The sequence below is a fragment of the Pongo abelii genome, chromosome 3 (genome assembly GCF_028885655.2).
Source record: "Pongo abelii isolate AG06213 chromosome 3, NHGRI_mPonAbe1-v2.0_pri, whole genome shotgun sequence".
NCBI lineage: Eukaryota > Metazoa > Chordata > Mammalia > Primates > Hominidae > Pongo > Pongo abelii.
Window position 1 is genome coordinate 175,557,719 of NC_071988.2, and position 25,222 is coordinate 175,582,940.

General features: G+C 39.4%; 1 protein-coding gene across 5 annotated transcripts; it reads left to right on the plus strand.

The window, feature by feature from the left end:
- Positions 1–6,465: 6,465 nt before the first annotated feature.
- TLR2 (toll like receptor 2) lies at positions 6,466–24,941 on the plus strand. 5 transcript variants are annotated; one of them, XM_054554604.1, is made up of 4 exons: positions 6,477–6,574; positions 10,146–10,272; positions 21,735–22,018; positions 22,384–24,941. In XM_054554604.1, the coding sequence occupies exon 4, from the start codon at positions 22,400–22,402 to the stop codon at positions 24,749–24,751; it is 2,352 nt and encodes a 783-aa protein (XP_054410579.1). In that variant the 5' UTR covers positions 6,477–6,574; positions 10,146–10,272; positions 21,735–22,018; positions 22,384–22,399; the 3' UTR covers positions 24,752–24,941. The 5 variants fall into 5 exon arrangements, with proteins under 5 accessions (XP_024102323.2, XP_024102321.2, XP_054410579.1 ...); XM_024246555.2 differs by lacking the exon at positions 21,735–22,018 and having other exon boundaries at positions 6,466–6,574; positions 10,131–10,272; XM_024246553.2 differs by lacking the exon at positions 21,735–22,018 and having other exon boundaries at positions 6,476–6,574; positions 10,165–10,272.
- The last annotated feature ends 281 nt before the right edge of the window (positions 24,942–25,222 follow it).

Below are 25,222 nucleotides of genomic sequence, written 5' to 3' on the forward strand. Positions count from 1 at the left end.
TTCATATTCTTCTCTGAAGTGGTCTGAAAGGCCATATAACCCTTATATATATTAAAATGATACCAGTCACTCATGGTTTTGCTTGACTATGTGGGTGAAAATAGTGCACTATATTTCTTCATTCCCATCTTTAAATGAAGTCAGCTCTTGTGTGGTAGAGGCAAGATGCCAGTCAAGACAAGGGGCCTGGTCTAGGCTTCTTTCCCCTGAAGTCTTGTCTCTGCAATGGCTACTTCAGATGTTTATACTCCATTCCTCCAGGTCTAGCCCATATTCTGAAAAGGCAAGGCAATCCACCACTCAACAAGTATTCATTGAGTGCCAGCCATGTTATTGGGGATGAGAATAGTTCAGTGCATAAAAGAAAACAAAATCCCTGCCCCCATGGGATTTACATCCAGTCATACTTAGCAGATGTGTGTGAATCTGGAAGCACCTTTTCTATAGCCTGATAGAATTCTTACAACAGGTGAAAACTACTTGCCTTGTCTTCGGGAGCCTTGTGCATTTGGATCTATCCCTTAACAACTAACCTTGTCTACCATCCTCACAGTCTGGCCCTTTACTTCTGGGATAGTCCATCAGAGATTTGAGGAAATGTTTCTTTCTCTCTTTTTCCATTTTCCCAAATTTAAATTCATGAAATATACATAAGTTCTCTAAATTAAAAACAACAGGATATTTTACCAACTTTCTGTTCTGAACTAACTTAAAATTTATGTTTCCAATCCCCAGAGATATGAACTAAAAAGCCTGAAATAAATGTAGATCAGTCACTTGAGCTGACATATGAAGCAGTCAACTTTACTCTGAGATGTTTTGGTTGATCTTTCAAGTTTCTAAAAGTATTTGGAAGTGGGAAACACTGTTCTTCATATGAGATAAAAGGAAGAAAAAAGGACCTTATAGTCAGGCTCATTGTGAAAAAACTAATATTAAGATAAGCTGAAGCAATCAAACGAGAGCATTTGCAAATCACTTGTTGGAGGTAAAGCTGGAAGCCTATGTAGTTCAGGAAAATGGAAGATGAGATGGCTGAGATCCCATGAACAGACCAGGTCTAATAGAAACTGTAATAAAACAGAGCTCAGCTACAGGAATTTTCAATGATGACAAAATTTTAAAGACATGCTTCTACTTTTGTGTTGACTAAAGATCTTCAGGTTGAAAGTGTCAAGATCTGCTTAATAGCATATCCTCTGTTGCAACATTCAAAATCATCAGGATACTTAGATCTCAGTGAAAAATTGATGGTTGAAGAATAATTGAAGTATTCAGTCCATAAGGAAGCCTGAAGCTCCCTATACACCTTGAATTTCATGCTAAATAATCTACAAGTTCTGGAAAATGCTGCTTAACTCTAGAAAAACTGACTAATCTTGATCTTGGTCAGCTTATACTTGGTTCTTTACATATCACTTATCAATGGTCAGAAAGGGAAGAATACTTGAACTTATCCAACACAAAAATTCACAATTTAACCAATTGTTTCCCAGACATGAGGCTTACTAGATGTGAGCCTTGTAAACTTTTATTTAGCTGCAATTTAAAGAACTTTACATTTTCAGATATGTGTTGAAGACCCTACCAGATGCTTTCTTCCTCTTTGAGAAGAAGCAGGAAAAGAAAACTTTCTCTAAAGGGCAACTTGACTCTTTTCACACACTGAAGACTTTGGAAGCTGGTGGCAACAACTTCATTTGCTCCTGTGAATTCCTCTCCTTCACTCAGGAGCAGCAAGCACTGGCCAAAGTTCTTATCGGCTGGCCAGCAAACTACCTGTGTGACTCTCCATTCCATGTGTGTGGCCAACAGGTTCAGGACGTCTGCCTTTTGGTGTCAGAGTGCCACAGGGTGGCACTGGTGTCTGGCATGTGCTGTGCCCTGTTCCTGCTGATCCTGCCCACAGGGGTTCTGTGCCACTGTTTCCACAGCCTGTGGTACATGAAAATGATGTGGGCCTGGCTCCAGGCCAAAAGGAAGCACAGGAAAGCTCCCAGCAGGGACATCTGCTATGACGTATTTGTTTCTTACAGTGAGTGGGATGCCTACTGGGTGGAGAACCTTATGGTCCAGGAGCTGGAGAACTTCAATCCCCCCTCCAAGTTGTGTCTTCATAAGCGGGACTTCATTCCTGGCAAGTGGATCATTGACAATATCATTGACTCCATTGAAAAGAGCCACAAAACTGTCTTTGTGCTTTCTGAAAACTTTGTGAAGAGTGAGTGGTGCAAGAATGACCTGGACTTCTCCATTTCCGTCTTTTTGATGAGAACAATGGTGCTGCCATTCTCATTCTTCTGGAGCCCATTAAGAAGCCATTTGCCTTAGTCAATCTGGGCTGCTATAGCAAAAATGCCAATAGACTGGGTAGTTTATAGATAAGAGAAATTCATTTCTCACAGATCTAGAGGCTGGGAAGTCCAAGATCAAGGTGTTGGCAGATTTGGTATCTGGTGAGGAACTCTTTCAGGCTCAAAGATAGCTGTCTTCTCACTGTGTTCTTACATGGTGGAAGGGGTGAGGGAGCTCTCTGAAGTTTCTTTTGTAAGGGAACTAATCCCATTCATGAAGCTTCTGCCCTCATGACCTAATCACTCATCAAAGGGCCCACCTCCAGTACCTCACATTGGGGGTTAGGATTTCAACAGATGAATTTCAGGAGGACACAGGCCTTCAGTCTATGGCTAGGATCATTCCCCAGCACTTCCGTTAAGCCGCAGAAGATAATTAACACCTAGACCTGCCTGGAGTGGCCACTAATGAAGCTCAGCAGGAAGGGTTTTAGTTAAAGAAAACTCCTAGTTTTTAGTTCAACCATTGTGGAAGACAGTGTGGTGATTCCTCAAAGATCTAGAACTAGAAATACCATTTGACCCAGCCATCCCATTACTGGGTATATACCCAAAGGATTATAAATCATGCTACTATAAAGACACATGCACACGTATGTTTATTGCGGTACTGTTCACTATAACAAAGACTTGGAACCAACCCAAATGTCCATCAATGATAGACTGGATTAAGAAAATGTGGCACATATACACCATGGAATACTATGCAGCCATAAAAAAGGATGAGTTCATGTCCTTTGTAGGGACATGGATGAAGCTGGAAACCATCATTATGAGCAAACTGTCACAAAGACAAAAAACCAAACACCGCATGTTCTCATTCATAGGTGGGGAACATCACACACCAGGGCCTAATGTGGGGTGGGGGGCTGGGGGAGGGGTAGCATTAGGAGAAATACCTAATGTAAATGATGAGTTAATGGGTGCAGCATACCAACATGGCACATGTATACATATGTAACAAACCTGCACGTTGTGCACGTGTACCCTAGAACTTAAAGTATAATAATAATAAAAAATAAAACATATTAAAAAAAAGAAAAATGAGCTTGGGAGTCATCATGCCTCCTGCTCCCTTCCCCTGCCCCCAGCCCCACTTCTGGCTGGGACCTTTGAAGAGTGCAGTTCCCTTTTCTCCATAATTCATTCTGTCCATCTACTCATTCCAGCACACTTTTTGATCTGATTTCTATGGCTCAGCTCCAAGGTGCTTGTTTCAGTCCCCTGGGTTGCAGGAGCCCACAAAAAAAAAAAAAAAAAAAAAGAAAGAAAGAAAACTCCTAGTTTTTAAAAGGGAAATATATACAACAGGAAATATTCTGTTTCAGAACTTGGTTCTATGTTAACTTAGAAGTTTACTACTATTATTTTGCATAGGCAGTATTTTTGAAATGTCTTAAAAAATTACAGACATACTGACATCTGTGCAGAGTAAAAAAATTTTGAAGAATGTATGTTCATGTATAAAGATCTGTAAAATAATGCAGGATTTATGGCATATTTTCATTAAGTGGTTTTTGGTGGATGAGTTTCTTCTTATTTCATCTGACAATTACAATATACTTTATGTGAAAAAGACATAGACTGTGTGTTTTGTTTTGTTTTTTTCGAAACAGAGTCTCACTCTTATCTCCCAGCCTCAACCCCCTGGACTCAAATGATCCTCCCACCTCAGCCTCCTGAGTAGCTGGGGTTACAGCCACAAACCACCATGCCTGGCTAATTTTTGAATTTTTGTAGAGATGGGGGTCTCCCTGTTTTGCCCAGGCTGGTCTCAAACTCCTGGACTCAAGTGATCCTCCTGTCTTGGGCTCCCAAAGTGCCGGGATTACAGGTGTGAACCACCACGTTGGCCTTGCATTTTCGGATAACTTTCAGATAACAGCTTAGGATTTCAGTTAGATGCTCAAAACTATGAATATATACAATGAAAGTTACCCTTTCCCCAAATATTAGTACATTTCATATGCTGTGTTGATTTCCTAACTTTAATCAACATTTTTTTTTTTTTTTTTCTGGTAGAGAGTTATAGGAGGTCTTATATCTAGATACAGAAGGAGACTTGGAGTCTAACCTGGGATTTGCCACGTTAACTGTGAGCCATGCGACTCTGGGCAAGTTCTCTAATCACTTTAACCAAAGGAATAGTAATATCAGAATTATTTATTGCATGTGTTATTGTAAGATTCAGATGAAATTATAGATGTGAAGGTGCTTCAAAAATGTCAAGAACTAGGCCGGGTGCTGTGGCTCACACCTGTAATCCCAGCACTTTGGGAGGCCTAGGCTGGTGGATCACTTGGTGCCAGGAGTTCGAGACCAGCCTGGTCAACATAGCAAAACGCTGTCTCTACCAAAAATACAAAAATTAGCCAGGCGTGGTGGCACGCGCCTGTAATCCCACCTACTTGGGAGGCTGAGGCAGAGAACTGCTTGAATCTGGGAGGTGGAGACTGCAGTGAGGTGAGATTGTACCACTGCACTCCAGCCTGAGTGACAAAACGAGACTCCATCTCAGAAAAAAAAAAAAAAAAGTCAAGAACTGAACAAGTATAAGGACTGTGTCTGAGTTGGACGTGCTAATAGCTTTGTGGACAGTGTACAACTACCTTCAATATATGCAGAGGACACTGATAATAATTTGTGGCTAAATAAATGATTTCTATCTGACTTTGCCAGAAAATTCTAATTGACTTTGGGATTATAGAGCAATAGCATCAAAATCCACCTTAGGCAGTTCAACTAGGGAACAGAAATAAAGAAAAAACAAGTTTTTAGTTTCAGGAGAAATAATTTGAAGGAAGTTTTCTTGTGTCACAAATCACAAGGTGGAGAGCTGGAGATTTGGAATTAATAAGAAAGCATTTTCAGCCAGCGGGACAACCTGATGGTCAGGATAAAGAAAAATAGTAAGATAGTGACCTGTATACAAAAACCTCTCAATTTCATATTTATGTCTATTGATTAAGTTTCCCTGATGTTCCAACCATCAGAGTGGATTAGGGATGTGGAACAGGGTAGGAGAAACAGCCCTGGCTTTAAGGTAAAATTCTGGTTTCAAATCTCAGTTCTGTCATATATTATACAATTCACATGACATTTTCTTGTGTAAGGGAGGAACAAGGATGCTTGCTCTGCTTCATATCTCACTTTGTGAAAATCAAATGTAATTACGAACATAAAAGGTAGATTATTAATATTAAGGCAGTTGAATTTTAAAAGCTCGTTTTCCTCCCTTATACATATTCCTAACCGTGGAGACAGCTAGGTTCTGTGGCAATGAAGAAAATTGATCAATGACTGTTTTTGGTATTACTTTGGGAAGTAGGGATGGAATAGGGGCAAGGGAAGGGCTTAGCTTCAAACTGTAGATAGAAGTGGGAAGAGCAAGTCTTTTCATGGTGAGAAGTGGGATGGAATGTAGGTGCTAGAGATGGCGCACCAGTAGGGACTGTCGCAGGATTGCGGAAAAAAATCCGGGGCTGTACTTATCTGCTCCCTTAGGCAAAATGGTTCTGTGTTAGTCTGGAGGGTGAACCTATTTTAATGCAGTAGAGCATAGACTTTTGGGTGGAAGCGGACCCTGGAGATGTACTGGCAGGTGAATAGAGTGTGGAAAAGTGGGGAAAGGAGAAGCAGGATTCATGAGCCTGAGTTCGGGCTTCCATGGATGGAGAAGCATCAGGAGTGGAGTTTAAAGACGGTGTGTTTCAGGTGATGTGAGGTCCTGGATGCCCGAAGCTTCAAGAAAATACTGGTTGGGCACTTAGCCTTCCGTCTGGTTGCCAACCCCACACAGGCCGCCTCTAGCGTCTCGATTCGCTTTTCCCTGACCTGGAACCTCCGCCAAGCCCCCAGCTCTCTTCTTCGACCCAGCCTTGCACGGGGCAGCTGTCGGGGCAGGACCCGCCTCTGGCCTGTCGCAGCCTAGCTCACAGTCAAGGGCGGGAGACTGCCGGGAAGCACTGCTGCGGCGGCTCGCTTGGGGCCACCTGCCTGGAACGCGGCGCGAGGTCCAGCGTTCCCTCCCGCTGCACGGCGGCGCGCGTGCCCCGTGGAAGGGGCGGTGTCCGCACCCCAGAAGGAGGGGGCGCCCGGCCGCGCGGACTTTCCCTTTTGCTTACTTCCTAGTCCCGGGCAGGCCGGCTCGGAGGCAGCGAGAAAGCGCAGACAGGCGGCTGTTCGGCGTTCTCCCAGGCGGCTGTTCGGCGTTCTCCCAGGTACGTCGTGCGCGCCCCGCTCGTGTGGTCTCTCTGCACCCCTTCCTGGGGTCGGGTCGGGCAGGGGCGGAGGGGAGCCGCAGCCCGGTCACGGGCTCCAGGGACCCCGGGCTCCCGTTCGGCTGCACCTGGGCCCCTAGCTCCTGTCCGGGCGGGGATAGCGGGAAGCGCACCAGCCCCCGGGACGCCGGTGCTTCTTTGCGCGGCCCGGCGCGGGAATGTGGACACCAGCGAAGCCGGCTCAGGTCGGCCCTGGGGAGAAGCGGGGGCTACACTGAAAGGGAGCCCGCGGGTCCTGCGGAGCCCGAGGTCGGGACCCCGCGCGTGCAGTGCCAATGGGCTGTGGCTGGGCCGAGCGCCCTTCCAGCCTTGCAGGCCCCGGGGGGTTGCCGCGGGGAGCTTCCGCTGGGGCTCCGGGCCTCTGGCCGCCACCTCCCTCGGGAGGCCGAGGTGGGCGGTGGCCCCGGCCCGGCCCTCCCGCTTCCCTGATTCCCGGTAGGGTCGCCCTCCCTGTCTCCTGGCCCCTCTTGGCTCGGAGCGCGGATGACAAAGATTGGGTAAAGGCTTTCAACGAGCCAGTGGAGTTGAACGCTAGCGTCTCGCAGGGGGTGTGTCCTCGCTCACTGGTTACTGCTAGGATGGAGCTTGGATTTTGGTCACCGTGGCTCAGAGGTGGGAAAGGTTTCGTGCTCTGGGTCTGTCCAGGACTCTGGCTCCCTAACCCAAGTCTGGCCTCTGCTCCCTGGCAGGCTTCGCCCCACCTCTGCGTTCCTTCATTCTTAGGATGTGTGAGTTAGGTCTCTGATTAGAAAACAACTTACAGCGTTTAAGCAAAGTCGAGTTCTTCAAGTAAGAATGCTTTGAAGTGCCCTTTACAACTTCTTCAACTTCTAAACACAAATATGAACTTGTGTTTAGAACTTAAATGTAAGCCAGGAAAGTCTTTTTCCTGTTTGAAAGAGAGAGGAAAAGAGAGAAAGAGGTGATTGGAAGTGGTGGGTGGAGGCGGAGAAAGAGGAGAGTAATTGTTCTGGGTGTAGACAACTCAGTTTGCTGAGATGACTAATCTTTTGACTCTGTTATTAAGATTTTTACCAAAGAGCAACTGTAGATATGGTGGCCTGACTTGAAGGGACAGACCAAACAAACAACAAAACACAAAACAAAACAAACAAACAACAAAAGCAAGAGCAGAAACTATTGGAAAATGATTTATTCACCAATATTTTAAAGTTTCTTCCTGTTATAAGCAAGGAACATCTTTAAGTTCTTTATAATGTACCCGTTTTACATTTACAAAAACTGCCAGAAGTTGACAGCATGTTTTGGGGGTTTCCAAGCTATCAGTTAGTTTTTTGGGGTACAGTTTTATTGATAAACTAACAGAGGATAAAAAAATCTAATGGAATACCCCCAAATTTAAAAGAGGGCAAGAAAGAGAGACAATAGAACATAAAACAAATGGGACAAGAATAAAGTACATAGTTGTCATAGTCCCTTTGGTGCTGCTGTAACAAAATACCTGAGACTGGGTAATTTACAAAGAACAGAAATTTATCCATTCATGGTTCTGGAGTCTGGGAAGTCCCAAGATTGAAGGGGCTGCATCTGGTGAGGGTCGTCTGGCTACATTATAACATGATGGAAAGCATCACATGGTGAGAGAGAGCAAGAGAAGACAGAACTTACTTTTATAACAAACTCATTCTCACAATAACCTGCCCCCTTGGTGATAACATTAATCCATTTATGAGGGTAGAGCCTTCATGACTTAATCACCTCTTAAAAGGTTCCACCTCTTAGCTTGAAGTGAGCCGAGATCGCGCCACTGCACTCCAGCCTGGGTGACAGAGCGAGACTCCATCTCAAAACAAACAAACAAACAAAAATTCCACCTCTCAACACTGTTGCATTGAAGATGAAATTTCCAATACATGAGCTTTGGGGCACACATTCAAACCATAGCAATAGTTCAATTACTTTAAAGCCCAAAATGTCAGTAATTATATTAAATGCAATTTAATACATCAGTAACTAAATGAGACAGACTAAATTTTATGATAATCAGACTAATATTTTCAGACTAGACTTCAGAACAACCCAACAATTATATGCTGTTTACAAGAGACACATTTATGGATACTAAAAGGTATAAAGTGAACAGACGCAACCATTTATCAGAAGAAAGCTGTTGTGGCAATATTACTATTAGACAAAATAGAATTAGGAAAAAAAATCATAACTGTAGATAAAGAGAAACATTTCACTAAGTTAAAGGTTTCACTGAGAAGAAATAAAAATTCCGAATTTATAAGTACCTATAACACAACATTAAGAAACTAGAAAATAGAAAAAGAATAGAGCCAAATTGACTGAACTAGAAAAATATAGAAAAATAGAAAATTCATAGAAAAATCCACAATCATAGTGGGAGATTTTATCATACATCTCTCAGTAACTGATAGAAAAACCAGACAAAAGATCAATAAGGATAAAGAAAATGCGAACACAATGTAGTTCACATAAGGAACCTATACTACTTCCAACAGCTGCTGAAATCACAGAGCATACTTAAAATCTGACCATATACTGGCTGATAGAGTAAATTGCAATACGTTTTAGAGAATTGAAATCATACAGAATATGTCTTCTGACCATAATGCAATTAAAGTAGAAAAGAACAGAAAAACTTATAGAAAATTCTCATATATTTGGAAATTAGTAAATACATTTCTGAATAACCCATGGGTCAAAAAAAAATCAGAATGAAAATCAGAAAATATTTTTAATGAATTATGAAAAAAATTACATATAAAAACTTGTCAGATGCACCTAAACTACTGCTTAAAGAAACTTATAACCTTAAGTACATATATTAGAAATGAAGAGTGACTAAAAATGAATGAACAAGCAAATACCTTAAAAACTAGAAAAGGAATAGTAAAATAAATCCAGAGAAATCAGAACAGGGGAAATAATAATATAAGAATAGAAATTAATGAGCTAGAAAATAGAGGATCTATCAAGTCAGAAGTTAATTTTTTGAAAATGCTAATAAAACCTCTGGCAAGACAATAAAAGGCTGGTACAAATAACTCATCTAAGGAATAAAATTGAGGACTTCTCTTTTGTTAAATGACGTAAGCAGGAGGCCATTATCCTGAGATTGTCTCTATACTTTGAGTTCTTACATAATAAACTGCAACCTAACTTAGTTACTACATAAACAAACTGAAACCTAACTTAGGAGTCTTTTTTTTTGTAATTAATAGCCAAATTTCCACCAAATCATAAATAGCCAAGCTTTAGCCAATCACAGGCAGCCAGCTGATCAGACTATGCCCAAACAAGGTAAATGCCTATTGCACCATGCCCAAATAAGGCAGACTCCTAGCTGAAGCCCATCAGGTGATTACTGTGCTCTCGTGTTTGGTCTATAAAAGCTCACTGCTCACACTGTTGGGTGCTCTCTGAAACTTTTGTGAATCTGAGTGCTGCCTGATTCATGAATCATTCTTTGCTAAAATAAACTCTGTCAAATTTAATTTGTCTGAAGTTTCTCTTTTAACAGTTTTTGGTGTTGCAAGCAGGATCCAAAGGAGACCTATAGTGACCCTCAGGAGCTCTTAGTGACCAAGTGAATGTACCTGCGGGGTTCATTGTGCCCATTGCTCTTTCACTGCAACTGGTAGTTGTGGGTAAGTTCCTGCTCAGACTTGAGCGCTTTACATTTGCATTTTCAGCTCTCCGACTTTATTTGAGCAATTCTTTGACTGGATTGTCTCCGGAATTGGATTGGATTCAGTGAAGAAACTGAAACTGGACTGGTGCTCTAGGAGGCCTCCAGTAGATAAGGTTACTAGAAGACAGGGAATCATGGGCTTATCTGGATTTAAGGAGTCTACAACTCCATCTGCAACTCCAGCCGATTTCATTTATAAGAATTATGGACCAAGAACCTGTGCTTTTCTAGAGAAATGTGTGAGCCTTACTAAAGGTAACTTAGAATTACAGTGGACTGCCAAGATCAGCTTGGTCGTGGAGACCCTAACCCAGCAGCGCTAGAGGAATTAAAGACACACACACAGAAATATAGAGTGTGGAGTGGGAAATCAGGGGACTCACAGCCTTCGGAGCTGAGAGCCCCGAACAGAGATTTACCCACATATTTATTGACAGCAAGCCAGTGATAAGCATTATTTCTATAGATTATAGATTAACTAAAAGTATTCCTTACAGGAAACAAAGGGATGGGCCGAAACAAAGGGATGGGCTCTGGCTAGATATCTGCAGCAGGAACATGTCCTTAAGGCACAGATCGCTCCTGCTATTGTTTGTGGCTTAGGAACATGTTAAGTGGTTTTCCACCTTGGATGGACCAGGTGTTCCTTGCCCTCGTTCCAGTAAACCCACAACCTTCAGCGTGGGTGTCATGGCCATCACGAACATGTCACAGTGCTGCAGAGATTTTGTTTATGGCCAGATCTGGGGCTAGTTTATGGCCAGATTTGGGGGCCTGTTCCCAACATGTCCCCCTTTTTTGTTTTGCAAAGCAATAAAAGCAAAGGCAGCTTTGTCACGGTGAGCTACTTCTTGCAGGAGTCGGGATTTGCATCTGCATACCATACAAACAACACAGATTAAAAGTATAACCATCATTGAAATCACAGAGCCTCCAAGTGTCTTTATCTATTTTAATGGGTTAATCGCTGCTAATCTGTCTGCAGCTCCTTCAAGCACTGCAGTTCCTGGCATTAAGGTCAGGTGTGCTTGGGATGCTTTAAATATTTGTTCTTTTAATTTTGCAATATCCAAAGACAAGTTTGTAGAGTGTCCTTCTAGATGCTTTTTTATTCTTTCCTGAATTTTGATCTTATTTAAGAGCCATTAATAGTTTCCACAAATCCTTATGTTTAGCTCCTACAGCAGGCCATATCATATGATGGTGAGGTGCCACTATACCGTCATGTTTCCAGATAATAGGAACTCTTGCCATATTTCTTACTATTTCTACCATCTGACCATTTTGTTTAGACCAGCTGAACATAGTGTGGCCATGGCACGCAGACTGAGAGGTGCAATTTAAGCTAAACATCCCGTTAGGGAACCAATCAATAATGATTCCATAGGAATCGTTGCGCAGCACCTCTGCCTGTTCTGCAATGCAATCTTCCCAAACAAGTATGTTCATTATTTCTGGCCAGGTCCAATTCTGTTTACAAATAGGTTTTTGAGGGCAGTATGCCTCAATTATAGAAACAGATTTATTATGGTAAATACTGAGATCAGAAAGCATGTGTAACTGTGTCATAGAATGATTACATCCAGGTATTATTGCCAGCCAAGATTGATAAATATGCCCAATAAGTATAATTGTTCTCTGTGTCAGCCCTTGTTGAAGGAATACTCATGGCAATGGTGATCACCGCTATCATAGCTATCATTAAATTACTCATTGTGGCTGGTTGTCCCACTTTCCTCAGGTTTTCTTCTACCATCTGTGACAGTTTCTTGATCTATCCCCAGGTAGGTGGCTCTGTGTTCGATGGTTGTTGCTTGTGATAGTTTGGGTCCTCCTCAGCGTCAGTCTCAACATGGCTGCAACCAGGGGGTCCTCGGGATCCTCCCAGAATCTCTTCTTTGGCATCTGGCTCATGATAAGGTCTCAGGTGTCTTGATGGCATCCAAATTGGCTGTTGATTCTGGCCTGGAGAAACACAAGCATAACCTCTACCCCTAGTTATTATTTTACCTATTTCCCAACTTTTTGTTGTCAGATCTCTGCACCAAGCCAGTTGTTCTGCTTCTGTCTTTGCAGCTCGTTTCTGTAGATGCTGTTCAGCTGCTGATAGCATCTGGCCTTTAGGCAGGCTCAAAAAATTTAAAGTCAATAATGCTAGATTCAATTGTATGTGGGGTGTCCCGTAATCCCTGTTTCCCCTTTTTGCTTTTGCAACTGCTGTTTCAGGGAGAGATTCATTATTTCTACAATGGTTTGTCCTTGAGAATTATATGGGATGCCAGTAATGTATTTAATATTCCATATAGAGAAAAATGTAGCTAGAGCTTGGCTAGTATAGCCTGGGGCATTATCTGTTTTAATAGAAGGTGGAATGCCCATCACTGCAAAACACTGCAAAAGGTGATGCTTAACACAGGCAGAAGACTCTCCTAATTGGCATGTAGCCCAGACAAAGTGAGAAAAGGTATCCACACATACATGTACATAAGCTAGTCTCCCAAACGAGGGAACATGTGTGACATCCATTTGCTAAAGATAATTAGGTTCCAATCCTTGAGGATTAACTCCTCCTGTAAAAGATGAGGGATGCACCATTTGGCAAGTTGTGCATCACCGGATAATAGCTTTAGCTGCTTTCCAGGTACTGTTGTATCTGCGTTTGAGACCAGAGGCATTAACGTGGGTTAAAGTGTGAAAGTGTCTAGCATTAGATATTGCAGTAGCAACTAGGCGATCAGCCATTTGATTCCCTTCAGTTAAAGGTCCTGGAAGAGGTGTATGAGCCCTAATGTGAGTGATGTAAAAAGGGTGCATTCTACTCCTAACTGCTGTTTGCAATTGGGTAAATAAAGTCATCAGTTGTTCATCTGTATGAAATCATAACTGAGCATTTTCAATTAATTGTGTGGAATGAACCACATATGAAGAATCAGAAATCACATTAATAGGCATATCAAAAGCAGTCAATACCTCAATTATAGCTACAAGCTCTGCTTTTTGAGCTGAAGTATAGGGCGTCTGAAAAACTTTACCTTTTGATCCAGAATAAGAGGCTTTACCATTACTAGACCCATCTGTAAAAACATTCTCAGCACCTTCAGTTGGTTTAAATTTAGTTATTTTGGGGAGAATCTAATTAGTTAATTTCAAAAATGGAAATAATTTCATTTTAGGAAAATGATTATCGAGAATACCCACAAAGTCAACTAAATGGGTTTGCCAAGTAAGACTATTTATAAAAGCTTGCTGTATTTGTGCCTTCATGAGAGGGACAATAATTTTTCCAGGATCGTATCCATGTAATTTAACAATCTAAGTTCTCCCATTTCTTATCATCGTAGCAATTTGATCCAAATAAGGAGTTAGAGTCTGTGGCTAGATATCTGCAGCAGGAGCATGTCCTTAAGGCACAGATCGCTCATGCTATTGTTTGTGGCTTAGGAATGCCTTAAGTGGTTCTCTGTCTTGGGTGGACCAGGTGTTCCTTGCCCTCATTCCAGTAAACCCACAACCTTCAGTGTGGGCGTCATGGTCATCACAAACATGTCACGGTGCTGCAGAGATTTTGTTTATGGCCAGATCTGGAGCCAGTTTATGGCCAGATTTGGGAGCTTGTTCCCAACAGTGGACAAAGAAGAAAAGCTTCTTAAGGCAAACAGGCACTTATTTTTTAAAGCTACAGTAGCTAGACAAACCAAGAGAATCCCGTGTATGCTTTACTTTTGTATTTTTATTTTTAATATTTGTGGATACATAGTAGGTGTATATATTTATGGGGCACTTGAGATATTTTGATACAGGCATACAATGGATAATAATAACATCATGGTAAAAGGGGTATCCATTACCTCAAGCATTTATCCTTTCTTTGTGTTATAAACAATCCAATTAAACTCTTTTAGTTATCATAAAATGTACAATAATTATTGTTGACTATAGTCACCCTGTTTTGCTATCAAAGAATAAATCTTATTCATTTTATCTAACTATATTTGTGTACCCATTAACCATCCCAATCCCCCTGCACCTCCAACTACACTTCCCAGCCTCTGTTAACCATCATTTTACTCTCTTATCTCCATGAGTTCAATTGTTTTAATTTGTAGCTCCCACAAATAAGTGAGAACGTGGGATGTTTGTCTTTCTGTGCCTTATTTCACTTAATAACCTCCTGTTCCATCCATGTTGTTGTATGACAGGATCTCATTCTTTCTTATGGCTGATTAGTACCCCATTGTATATACCTACCACATTTTCTTTATCCATTCATGTGCAGATGGACACCTGGATTGCTTCTAAATCTTGGCTACTGTGAATAGTGTGGCACTAAACATGGGAGTGCAGGTATCTCCTTGATATATTGATATCCTTTATTTTGGGTATATACCTAGCAGTGGGATTGCTGGATCGTGTGGTAGCTCTACTATTAGTCTTTTGAGGAACCTCCAAATTGTTCTCCATAGTGGTTGTACTAATTTACATTCCCACCCACCAACAGTGTCCAAGGGTTCTCTTTTCTCCACATCCTTGCAGCATTTTTATTGCCTGTCTTTTGGATAAAAGCCATTTTAACTGGGGTGAGATGATATCTCATTGTAGTTTTGATTAGCATTTCTCTGATTATCAAGGAAGTTGAGCACCTTTTCATATATGTTTGCCATTCATGCGCCTTCTTTTGAGCAATGTCTATTTAGATCTTTTGCCCATTTAAAAAATTGGATTATTAGATTTTTTCCTATTGAGTTATTTGATCTCCTTATATATTCTGGTTATTAATCCCCTTTCAAATGGATAGTTTGTGAATATTTTCTCCCATTCTGTGTATTGCCTCTGCACTTTGTTGATTATTTGATTTGCTATGCAGAAACTTTTTAACTTGATGTGATCCCTTTTGTTCATTTTTGCTTTGGTTGCCTATGCTTATGGGGTATGACTTAAGAAATCTTTGCCCAGACCAATGTCATGGAGAGTTTTCTTAATGTTTTCTTTTAATAGTTTCATAGTTTGAGGTCTTAGATTTAAGTCTTTAATCTATTTTGTTTTTATTTTTGTATATGGCAAGATACAGGGGTCTAGTTTCTTCTGCATATGGATATCTACTTTTCCCAGTACCATTTATTGAAGAGACTGTCCTTTCTGCAATGTATGTTCTTGACACTTTTATTGAAAATGAATTCACTGTAGATGTATGGATTTGTTTCTGGGTTCTCTATTCTGTTCTATTGTTCTGTGTGTCTGTTTTTATGCCAGTACCATTCTGTTTTAGTTACTATAGCTCTGTAGTATAATTTTAAATCAGATAATGTGATTCCTCCAGTTTTGTTCTTTTTGCTTAGAATAGCTCTGGCTATTCTGGGTCTTTTGTGGTTTCACATAAATTTTAGGATTATATTTTATTAACATATTTCTGTGAAGAATGTCATTGGTATTTTGATATGAACTGCATTAAATCTATAGATTGCTTTGGGTAGTAGGGACATTTTAACAATATTGATTTTTCCAATTGATGAACATGGAATATCTTTCCATTTTTTGGTGTCCTCTTTAATTTCTTGCATCAGTGTTTATAGTGTTTCTTGCATCAGTGTTTACAGTTTTCATTGTAGAGATCTTTTACTCCTTTGATTAAGTTTATTCCTGGGTATTTTATTTGTAGCTATTGTAAACGAGATTACTATCTTGATTTCTTTTTCAGATTGTTCACTGTTGGCATATAGAAATGCTACTGATTTTTGTATGTTGATTTTGTATACTACAATTTCATTGAATTTGCTTATTACAGAGAGACTAAAGATAGTTGGGTCTGTTACTAAGTGTGTTTTCTGTCACACTGAAAAATTATACCATGAGAAGGTACATGCTTCTAGAAATTACAGTTCATAGATACGTCAATGTACAGAATGCTGGTATGACAGTTAACAATTGTTTGCTTTGTAGTTTTCACTGGAAATTAAAGTTACTAAGGGTAAAGTAATCCCAGCACCGTGGGAAGCTGAGGCAGGATGATTGCTTAATGCCAGGAGTTTGAGACCAGCTGGGGCAATGTAGCATGACCCCATCTACAAAAAAAAAAAAAAAGAATTCTAATTAATATATGGTACTAGAATTACCAGAAATAATAAGGGAAACAACTCTGAAAAGAAGGTAAGATGTGTTTTGGGTAAGAACAGCTATAAAGTATGAGGGGATGTTTTGTTTTGTTAAGGAAAAAATAAAATAATATTTTTCCTAAAGTAGAATGCCTGGTTGTTAAGACAATGAGAAAGAGAAAGAGTATAGAAGAAAAACCGAATGAGTATAAGAAAGTTGTAGAAGGCTGTGGGATAGGAATCCTGGGAAGGGAATTTTATATGTGATCAAACTAAGATTTGAAGAAAAATCTAAGTTTTTTTTTTTAAATTGAGCATTAATATCAAAAACATACTGATACAGAACTAGAAATTTGTCCTCTATGTTAAAACAACAAGGTTTTCTTGGAGTATTGGTCTGCTCTTAATAAGAAATTGAAAGACTTTTCTTTACCTGCTAAGTAATTGGCTTAGGAAATGAAGATTCTGTGTTTTATCGAGGTAATTTATTGTGCTTCATGTTGTCTTTGTTAGATCTTTGACTGCCTCAGAGACCTGAGTTCACCTTATTGAAAGAGCAAGAGTTTCTACAATTATGTGGCTTTATTTGCCTTTGAAGTCTTTTACCAATCACTCTAGTTAAATGAATAAATATTGTTCCATAGGAACCTGTGATCCTATTTTAATCAAATATTTTAAACCTCTTGATATTTTTGACTTCTCAAAATCAAATTATAAATTAAAACCTTTTGATGTTGAACAAACTTTGGAAGCTTCTAGATGGGCTTCTGGAATATCTCAAAAGAAATTGTTTTTTCTCCTGATAAAAAAAGAGAGATATTAAACTAATTAGGCTTATTTGATATGTTATATTGCATGGGAAGCATTGTTAAATTATAAGTGATGCTGAACTTTCTTTAAGTCATATTGTATGAGTATATTATTAATATGTGCTTCAGAAATTATATGAAATTCTTAGAAACCAGATAGTCATGGTATAATACTATCAGCCAAAATTCTATTTATCATGAAATATTATATGTTGCAGAAGTAATGCAATTTCCTTATCAATTGCATTATTGTGAACTCTCATCATATCTTTAACCAAGTCCATTTTAAGCTTTGTCATCTACAAAGAGTCACTTGTTTTACTCTGGTACTTTCCAGAACACTATGAAAAACAATTATATAAAGTTGTGTGGACCTATAGACAACCAACCAACGAAACAAAAATCGTCGTGTTCTTTTAAAAGATTCATGAAAACGACTCTGACAAGTATAGGTTTCTGATAACTTTAAGATCATACTACTGGACTGGGTAAGAATTTCCAGAACTCTAGTGAAGAAATGGATTGGTTCATAAAACTGCCAACCCAACATCAAGCAGAATAAGAATTAATTGAATACCAGGGAAATGCGTTGGCAGATTTCCATGCTAAGTCAGCCAGCACTGACATTGTTAAGATATGCAATTTGAAAGAACACTATAATATTCATCTGAATCAAATTATCTATGATAACCTATTTAAATGAACAGCATCATGCACCTGAATTGGAGAAACAAAAATGATATTTAAAAGGATATAAATTTAGTGTTAAATGTGGCCTCATGGATTAGACAGCTGTCTGGTCCTTTCTGAGTTCATATAGCTGCCATTATTAAAAGTTCTGCACTCTATGACTCATCACAGAATAGATAACATGAAATTATGAAAAAATATTGGTGTTATGAGTGTTCTAAAATTGCTAAAATGGCTTATAATCAATGTTTGGTTTGTCAAATCCACAATTTTTATAAGATAATAAAAACCTCAGTTGGTACATTTCCACCATCCACTGGACTATTTGAACATTTACAGATGGATTGCATTCAGTTGCCTCATTGGGAATCTGCAGGAAACTTAAGTAAGTGCTGGATATGTCATGTTGAACCAAATACTAATATGCTTTTAAAGATCTCCTAATTCACCCTATAACAGATTTCACTGATATTCCAAGTGTGACTACCTGTTCAAATTGCACATCTGGTCTTTCTATAGGGTTAGGCTTTTTGAATCACATATTCAGATTTCGTGTTTAAAGCTAACAGTAGACAAAACATATAGGAGAGGCTTTACAGTTAAATTATTCCAGAAACTGAATAAGAAAACCAAAAGGAGAGATAATTAGATAGTTTGTAGATGAATTCATAACCCTAATTCTCTAATTGTTGGTAGCCTCCATTGATGATAATTAATAGTGGAGCCTTAGATAAATACTACTATTGCTTCCCCATTGATGACCCCTGTAGCACACAGTGTCCCACAGTGTCTCTTGTGCCCCTCTAGCATATATTTTTATCTGTGAAGGATTTAACTATCAATCATAGGCACAGGCAACTCCATGTCCCAATCAGTAGGAAATAAGAAGTCAGTGTGGATTAGGGATTCTAACAGTACTACTGTCACTACATAACCAACTGGAAATTTGACATTGTTCTATCCCTCTTAATTTGCACTATGGTATAAAAAGGAACTTTCTAGCAGGTGCGAATCCCTCTAAATGGGCATCTTTTGTTCAAATGCTCCTTCCCTGGCTTGGAATAAATGTAAATGAGGTTATGATTAGAAATCCCTTTCAAACATTAGCTACTACAGCTGACTGTACTGGAAAGGCTATAGTTGCCCAGTGAAGTTCTCTAAATTCTCTTGCTAAAGTTTCTTTAAAAAACAGGATTGCCTTGAACTATCTTTTGGTTCGTAGTGGGGTGTGGGGTGTGATAGGGGACACTGTGTATAATAGCTAATACATCCTACTGCACTTGCATAAAGGAATCTGTTATAAAGAAAATGAAATAAGGGTATAAAAGTTGGAAAGAAGAAAACCATCATTATGTCTTGAGGATGATTGGGGATACACAAAATGAGAAGAATCCACACACTATTAGAATTACTAAGTTAATTTAGCAAGGTTGCTCAATGCACGGTCAGTATACAAAATTTAATTGAATTTCTACATATATGTATATGCCATATTGTGTTAGATTGTTTTGCATTGCTATAAGGGAATACCTGAGGCTGTGTAATTTATAAAGAAAAGAGGTTTATTTGGCTCATGGTTCTGCAGGCTGTACAAGCATGGCACTAGCATCTGCTTGACCTTAGGAAGCCTTTACTCATGGTGGAGGAAGGGGGAGCAGGCATGTTATATAGTGAGAGAGGGAGTGAGAGGGAGGGAGCAAGAGTGAAAGGGGAGGTCCCAGACTCTTTTTAAACAACCTGAAATCCTGTGAACAGAGTGAAAACTAACTTATTACCATGAAGAGCACACCAAGCCATTCATGAGGGATACACCTTCATGACCCAAACACTTTCCACCAGGTCCTACCTTCAACACTGGGGATCACATTTCAACAATGAGATTTGGAGAGGACAAACATCCAAACCATATCACATATATAAATATTTAAAACTATTTTAAATGTTTTTAAAGTATCAAATAGAAATAAATCTCACAAAATATGCTTAAGAACTTTAAGCAAAAACCATAAAATACTATTGTGATAAGTTAAAGAAGACCTAAATAAATGGAGAGATCTGTCATGCTCATGGATTGGAAGATTCAATACTGTAATGATGTGAATAGTTCCCAAATTGTTCTATAGATTAAAAACATTGCCAATTAAAATCTCAGTGGACTTTGTTTTTTGAAACTGACAAGCTGATTCTGCCATTTATAATAATATTCAAAGGGGCAAGAATAACCGAGACACATTTGAAGAAGAACAAGGAGGAAGAAGAACGTATTTGAAGAAGAATAAGGAACTCTATTAAGTGTATATATCCTAGATATTGAGATACACATTTGAAATACATCTATCACCTAGATATTGAGATATATTATACATTTAATATAGTGTGTTGCTGGTATAGGGATAGACAAATGAACATTGGATCAGAATAGCACTGAAACAAGATCTACCCCTATATGGGCATGTGCCTATTGACAAAGAAAATATTGTTGATTATTTCCCCAAGATGATCTGTAAAAAACAAGTTAATTGAACATCCATATGGGAAAAAAGTGAATCCTTCTGCTACCTCAAATATCAACCCCAGGTAGATTATAGATCTAAAAGTGAAAGGCAAAGCAATAAAGATTTTAGAAAATAACAAAGAGAATATCTTTATGAAAATACAGAAATATTTTAAAAATAGGCTAGAAAACTCAGTATTAAAATATATAAAATATAAGAACATCTGTTCATCAAAAGTACTATAGTTTGAATAGCGGTGTCTCCTCCAAAATTCATATTGAAACTTAATCCCCATTGTAACAGTACTAATCCTAAAACTAAGTATTAAGACATGTGACCTGTGGGAAGTGACTAAGTCATGAGGGGTCTTTCCTCAGGTATGGGATTAGCTTCCTTATAAAAGGCCTTGAGATGGAAGGTAGTGCCCCCTTGCCCTCTTGCGTTCTCCCATGTGAGGACACAGCAACAAGGCACCATCTTGGAAGGAGAGAGAAGCCCTCACCAGACAACAGTGCACATGCCTTGATCTTAGACTTCCCAGCCTCCAGAGCTATAATAAATACATTTCTGTTCTTTATAAATTACTTGGTCTCTGGTATTTTGTTATAGAAGCACTAATGGACTAAGACAAAAAGATTCCATTATGAAAGTGTAAAGGCAACCACAGAGTGGCAGAAGCTTTTGGAGATGATGAATATGTTTACTTCCTGGATTGCGGTGATGATACCATGAATGTATACATATGTATGTATACATAATGTATACAAATTGTGTTCATTGATTATGTACAGTTTCTTTGTATACCAATTATACCTTAATAAAGCTAAGGAAAAAGAAAATCCAGAATAAATATGCATGGTATGACCCATTTATTTAAAAAAAAAAAAAAGAGGGAATGCGAAGCAGTGGTTTTGGTGCGAACATAAAAATTCTGGCTTCAACAGCATTTAAATTCCCAAACCAAGTATGTTTATGTTTTAATTCTTTGTGGCCATAAATTGTACAGCTCAGGCCTTTATAATCTCTCAGATTCTGTCAATGTGGGGAATTAGTTTTACTCATAAAAAGTTTTCTTCTTGGGGATAAATTTTTTAAAAAATTTTTTGTATAGTTAGCACACTGAGAAAATACAGACAAAGGCATACAGATACAAGGAATGGGGTAGCTGAATAGAGCCAAAGAATGATATAGGGCCCAGAAGGTGGGCAAAGAGAAAGTTGTTGGGTTTATGGTTACAAGTAAACTAGCAGTTGTGGTGCAGATAGTTTTATTTCCCCCACATTAATCTGAACAGCCCATCCAGACTTAAACACTGCTTTTTGCATTTACTTCTAGGCAGGAAGACAGGGTTCTGATGGTGTGAGTCTCCTTCAACCTAGCAAACCACCTTGGTCTGCCTGGAGTTTCCAACACCCCTCCTGCCTGCTAGGGATAGGTGTGAGGCAGGTTGATGAACATGGAACTTTTTTCTTCTGGTCCCAAAGCATGCTACTCCTGGAGTTTCATTCAGTGAATGAGAACTATAGTTTGGTTCTGTGAGATCTCTGTGAATCAAGGTGGCCACTGAAGCGGAGAAAAGAAATGCTTAAATGTTAAGAAAGTTTGAAGTGCAGAAAAAGGTGATTGTAAATCCATATGGTTAAGCTTAGCCCATTTCTTAAAAGGCTTGATTGCTCATTCCTCCATTCATTGATTTACTCACTCTTCGAATCCATGTTATTGAGTCTTGCTCTATATTTCCAGATGGTTGTGCTTTTAAGTACTGCATACTGGTTGTATATCTGTGTTAGCATTGCTGAATGTATCAGGGAATTCATTTTTTTATCCCCATTCATTCGTTCCATTCATCTGTTTCTCTCTCTCTCTCTGTGTGTGTGTGTGTGTGTGTGTGTGTGTGTGTTATGCCTAGAAAACATTTCTCAAGAATTAGAATTACGATATGCTGTCAAACACAATGACTTATTTGAACCTCTTTTATTTGTAGGTTGAATCACTGGACAATGCCACATACTTTGTGGATGGTGTGGGTCTTGGGGGTCATCATCAGCCTCTCCAAGGAAGAATCCTCCAGTCAGGCTCTGTCTTGTGACCGCAATGGTATCTGCAAGGGCAGCTCAGGATCTTTAAACTCCATTCCCTCAGGGCTCACAGAAGCTGTAAAAAGCCTTGACCTGTCCAACAACAGGATCACCTACATTAGCAACAGTGACCTACAGAGGTGTGTGAACCTCCAGGCTCTGGTGCTGACATCCAATGGAATTAACACAATAGAGGAAGATTCTTTTTCTTCCCTGGGCAGTCTTGAACATTTAGACTTATCCTATAATTACTTATCTAATTTATCGTCTTCCTGGTTCAAGACCCTTTCTTCTTTGACATTCTTAAACTTACTGGGAAATCCTTACAAAACCCTAGGGGAAACATCTCTTTTTTCTCATCTCACAAAATTGCGAATCCTGAGAGTAGGAAATATGGACACCTTCACTAAGATTCAAAGAAAAGATTTTGCTGGACTTACCTTCCTTGAGGAACTTGAGATTGATGCTTCAGATCTACAGAGCTATGAGCCAAAAAGTTTGAAGTCAATTCAGAACGTAAGTCATCTGATCCTTCATATGAAGCAGCATACTTTACTGCTGGAGATTTTTGTAGATGTTACAAGTTCCGTGGAATGTTTGGAACTGCAAGATACTGATTTGGACACTTTCCATTTTTCAGAACTATCCACTGGTGAAACAAATTCATTGATTAAAAAGTTTACATTTAGAAATGTGAAAATCACCGATGAAGGTTTGTTTCAGGTCATGAAACTTTTGAATCAGATTTCTGGATTGTTAGAATTAGAGTTTGATGACTGTACCCTTAATGGAGTTGGTAATTTTAGAGCATCTGATAATGACAGAGTTATAGATCCAGGTAAAGTGGAAACGTTAACAATTCGGAGGCTGCATATTCCAAGGTTTTACTTATTTTATGATCTGAGCACTTTATATTCACTCACAGAAAGAGTTAAAAGAATCACAGTAGAAAACAGTAAAGTTTTTCTGGTTCCTTGTTCACTTTCACGACATTTAAAATCATTAGAATACTTGGATCTCAGTGAAAATTTGATGGTTGAAGAATACTTGAAAAATTCAGCCTGTGAGGATGCCTGGCCCTCTCTACGAACTTTAATTTTAAGGCAAAATCATTTGGCATCATTGGAAAAAACCGGAGAGACTTTGCTTACTCTGAAAAACTTGACTAACCTTGATATCAGTAAGAATAGTTTTCATTCTATGCCTGAAACTTGTCAGTGGCCAGAAAAGATGAAATATTTGAACTTATCCAGCACACGAATACACAGTGTAACAGGCTGCATTCCCAAGACACTGGAAATTTTAGATGTTAGCAACAACAATCTCAATTTATTTTCTTTGAATTTGCCGCAACTCAAAGAACTTTATATTTCCAGAAATAAGTTGATGACTCTACCAGATGCCTCCCTCTTACCCATGTTACTAGTATTGAAAATCAGTAGGAATACAATAACTACTTTTTCTAAGGAGCAACTTGACTCATTTCACACACTGAAGACTTTGGAAGCTGGTGGCAATAACTTCATTTGCTCCTGTGAATTCCTCTCCTTCACTCAGGAGCAGCAAGCACTGGCCAAAGTCCTGATTGATTGGCCAGCAAATTACCTGTGTGACTCTCCATCCCATGTGCATGGCCAGCGGGTTCAGGACGTCCGCCTCTCGGTGTCGGAATGTCACAGGACAGCACTGGTGTCTGGCATGTGCTGTGCTCTGTTCCTGCTGATCCTGCTCACGGGGGTCCTGTGCCACCGTTTCCATGGCCTGTGGTACATGAAAATGATGTGGGCCTGGCTCCAGGCCAAAAGGAAGCCCAGGAAAGCTCCCAGCAGGGACATCTGCTATGATGCATTTGTTTCTTACAGTGAGCGTGATGCCTACTGGGTGGAGAACCTTATGGTCCAGGAGCTGGAGAACTTCAATCCCCCCTTCAAGTTGTGTCTTCATAAGCGGGACTTCATTCCTGGCAAGTGGATCATTGACAATATCATTGACTCCATTGAAAAGAGCCACAAAACTGTCTTTGTGCTTTCTGAAAACTTTGTGAAGAGTGAATGGTGCAAGTATGAACTGGACTTCTCCCATTTCCGTCTTTTTGATGAGAACAATGATGCTGCCATTCTCATTCTTCTGGAGCCCATTGAGAAAAAAGCCATTCCCCAGCGCTTCTGCAAGCTGCGGAAGATAATGAACACCAAGACCTACCTGGAGTGGCCCATGGATGAGGCTCAGCGGGAAGGGTTTTGGGTAAATCTGAGAGCTGCGATAAAGTCCTAGGTTCCCATATTTAAGGCCAGTCTTTGTCTAGTTGAGATCTTTATGTCACTAGTTGTAGTTAAGTTCATTCAGACATAATTATATAAAAACTACATGGATGTACCGTCATTTGAGGACTTGCTTACTAAAACTACAAAACTTCAAATTTTGTCTAGGGTGCTGTTTTATAAACATATGCCAGATTTAAAAATTGGTTTTTGGTTTTTCTTTTTTCTATGAGATAACCATGATCATAAGTCTATTATTGATATCTGAATAGAGTCCCTTGGTATCCAAGGGAATTGGTTGCAGGATCCTTGTGGATATCAAAATTCATAGATGATCAAGTCCCTTATAAGAGTGGCATAGTATTTGCACATAATCTGTGTACATTCTCCTGTATACTTTAAATCATCTCTAGATTACTTATGATACCCAATACAATGTAAATACTATGTAAATAGTTGTACTGTCTTTTTATTTATATTATTA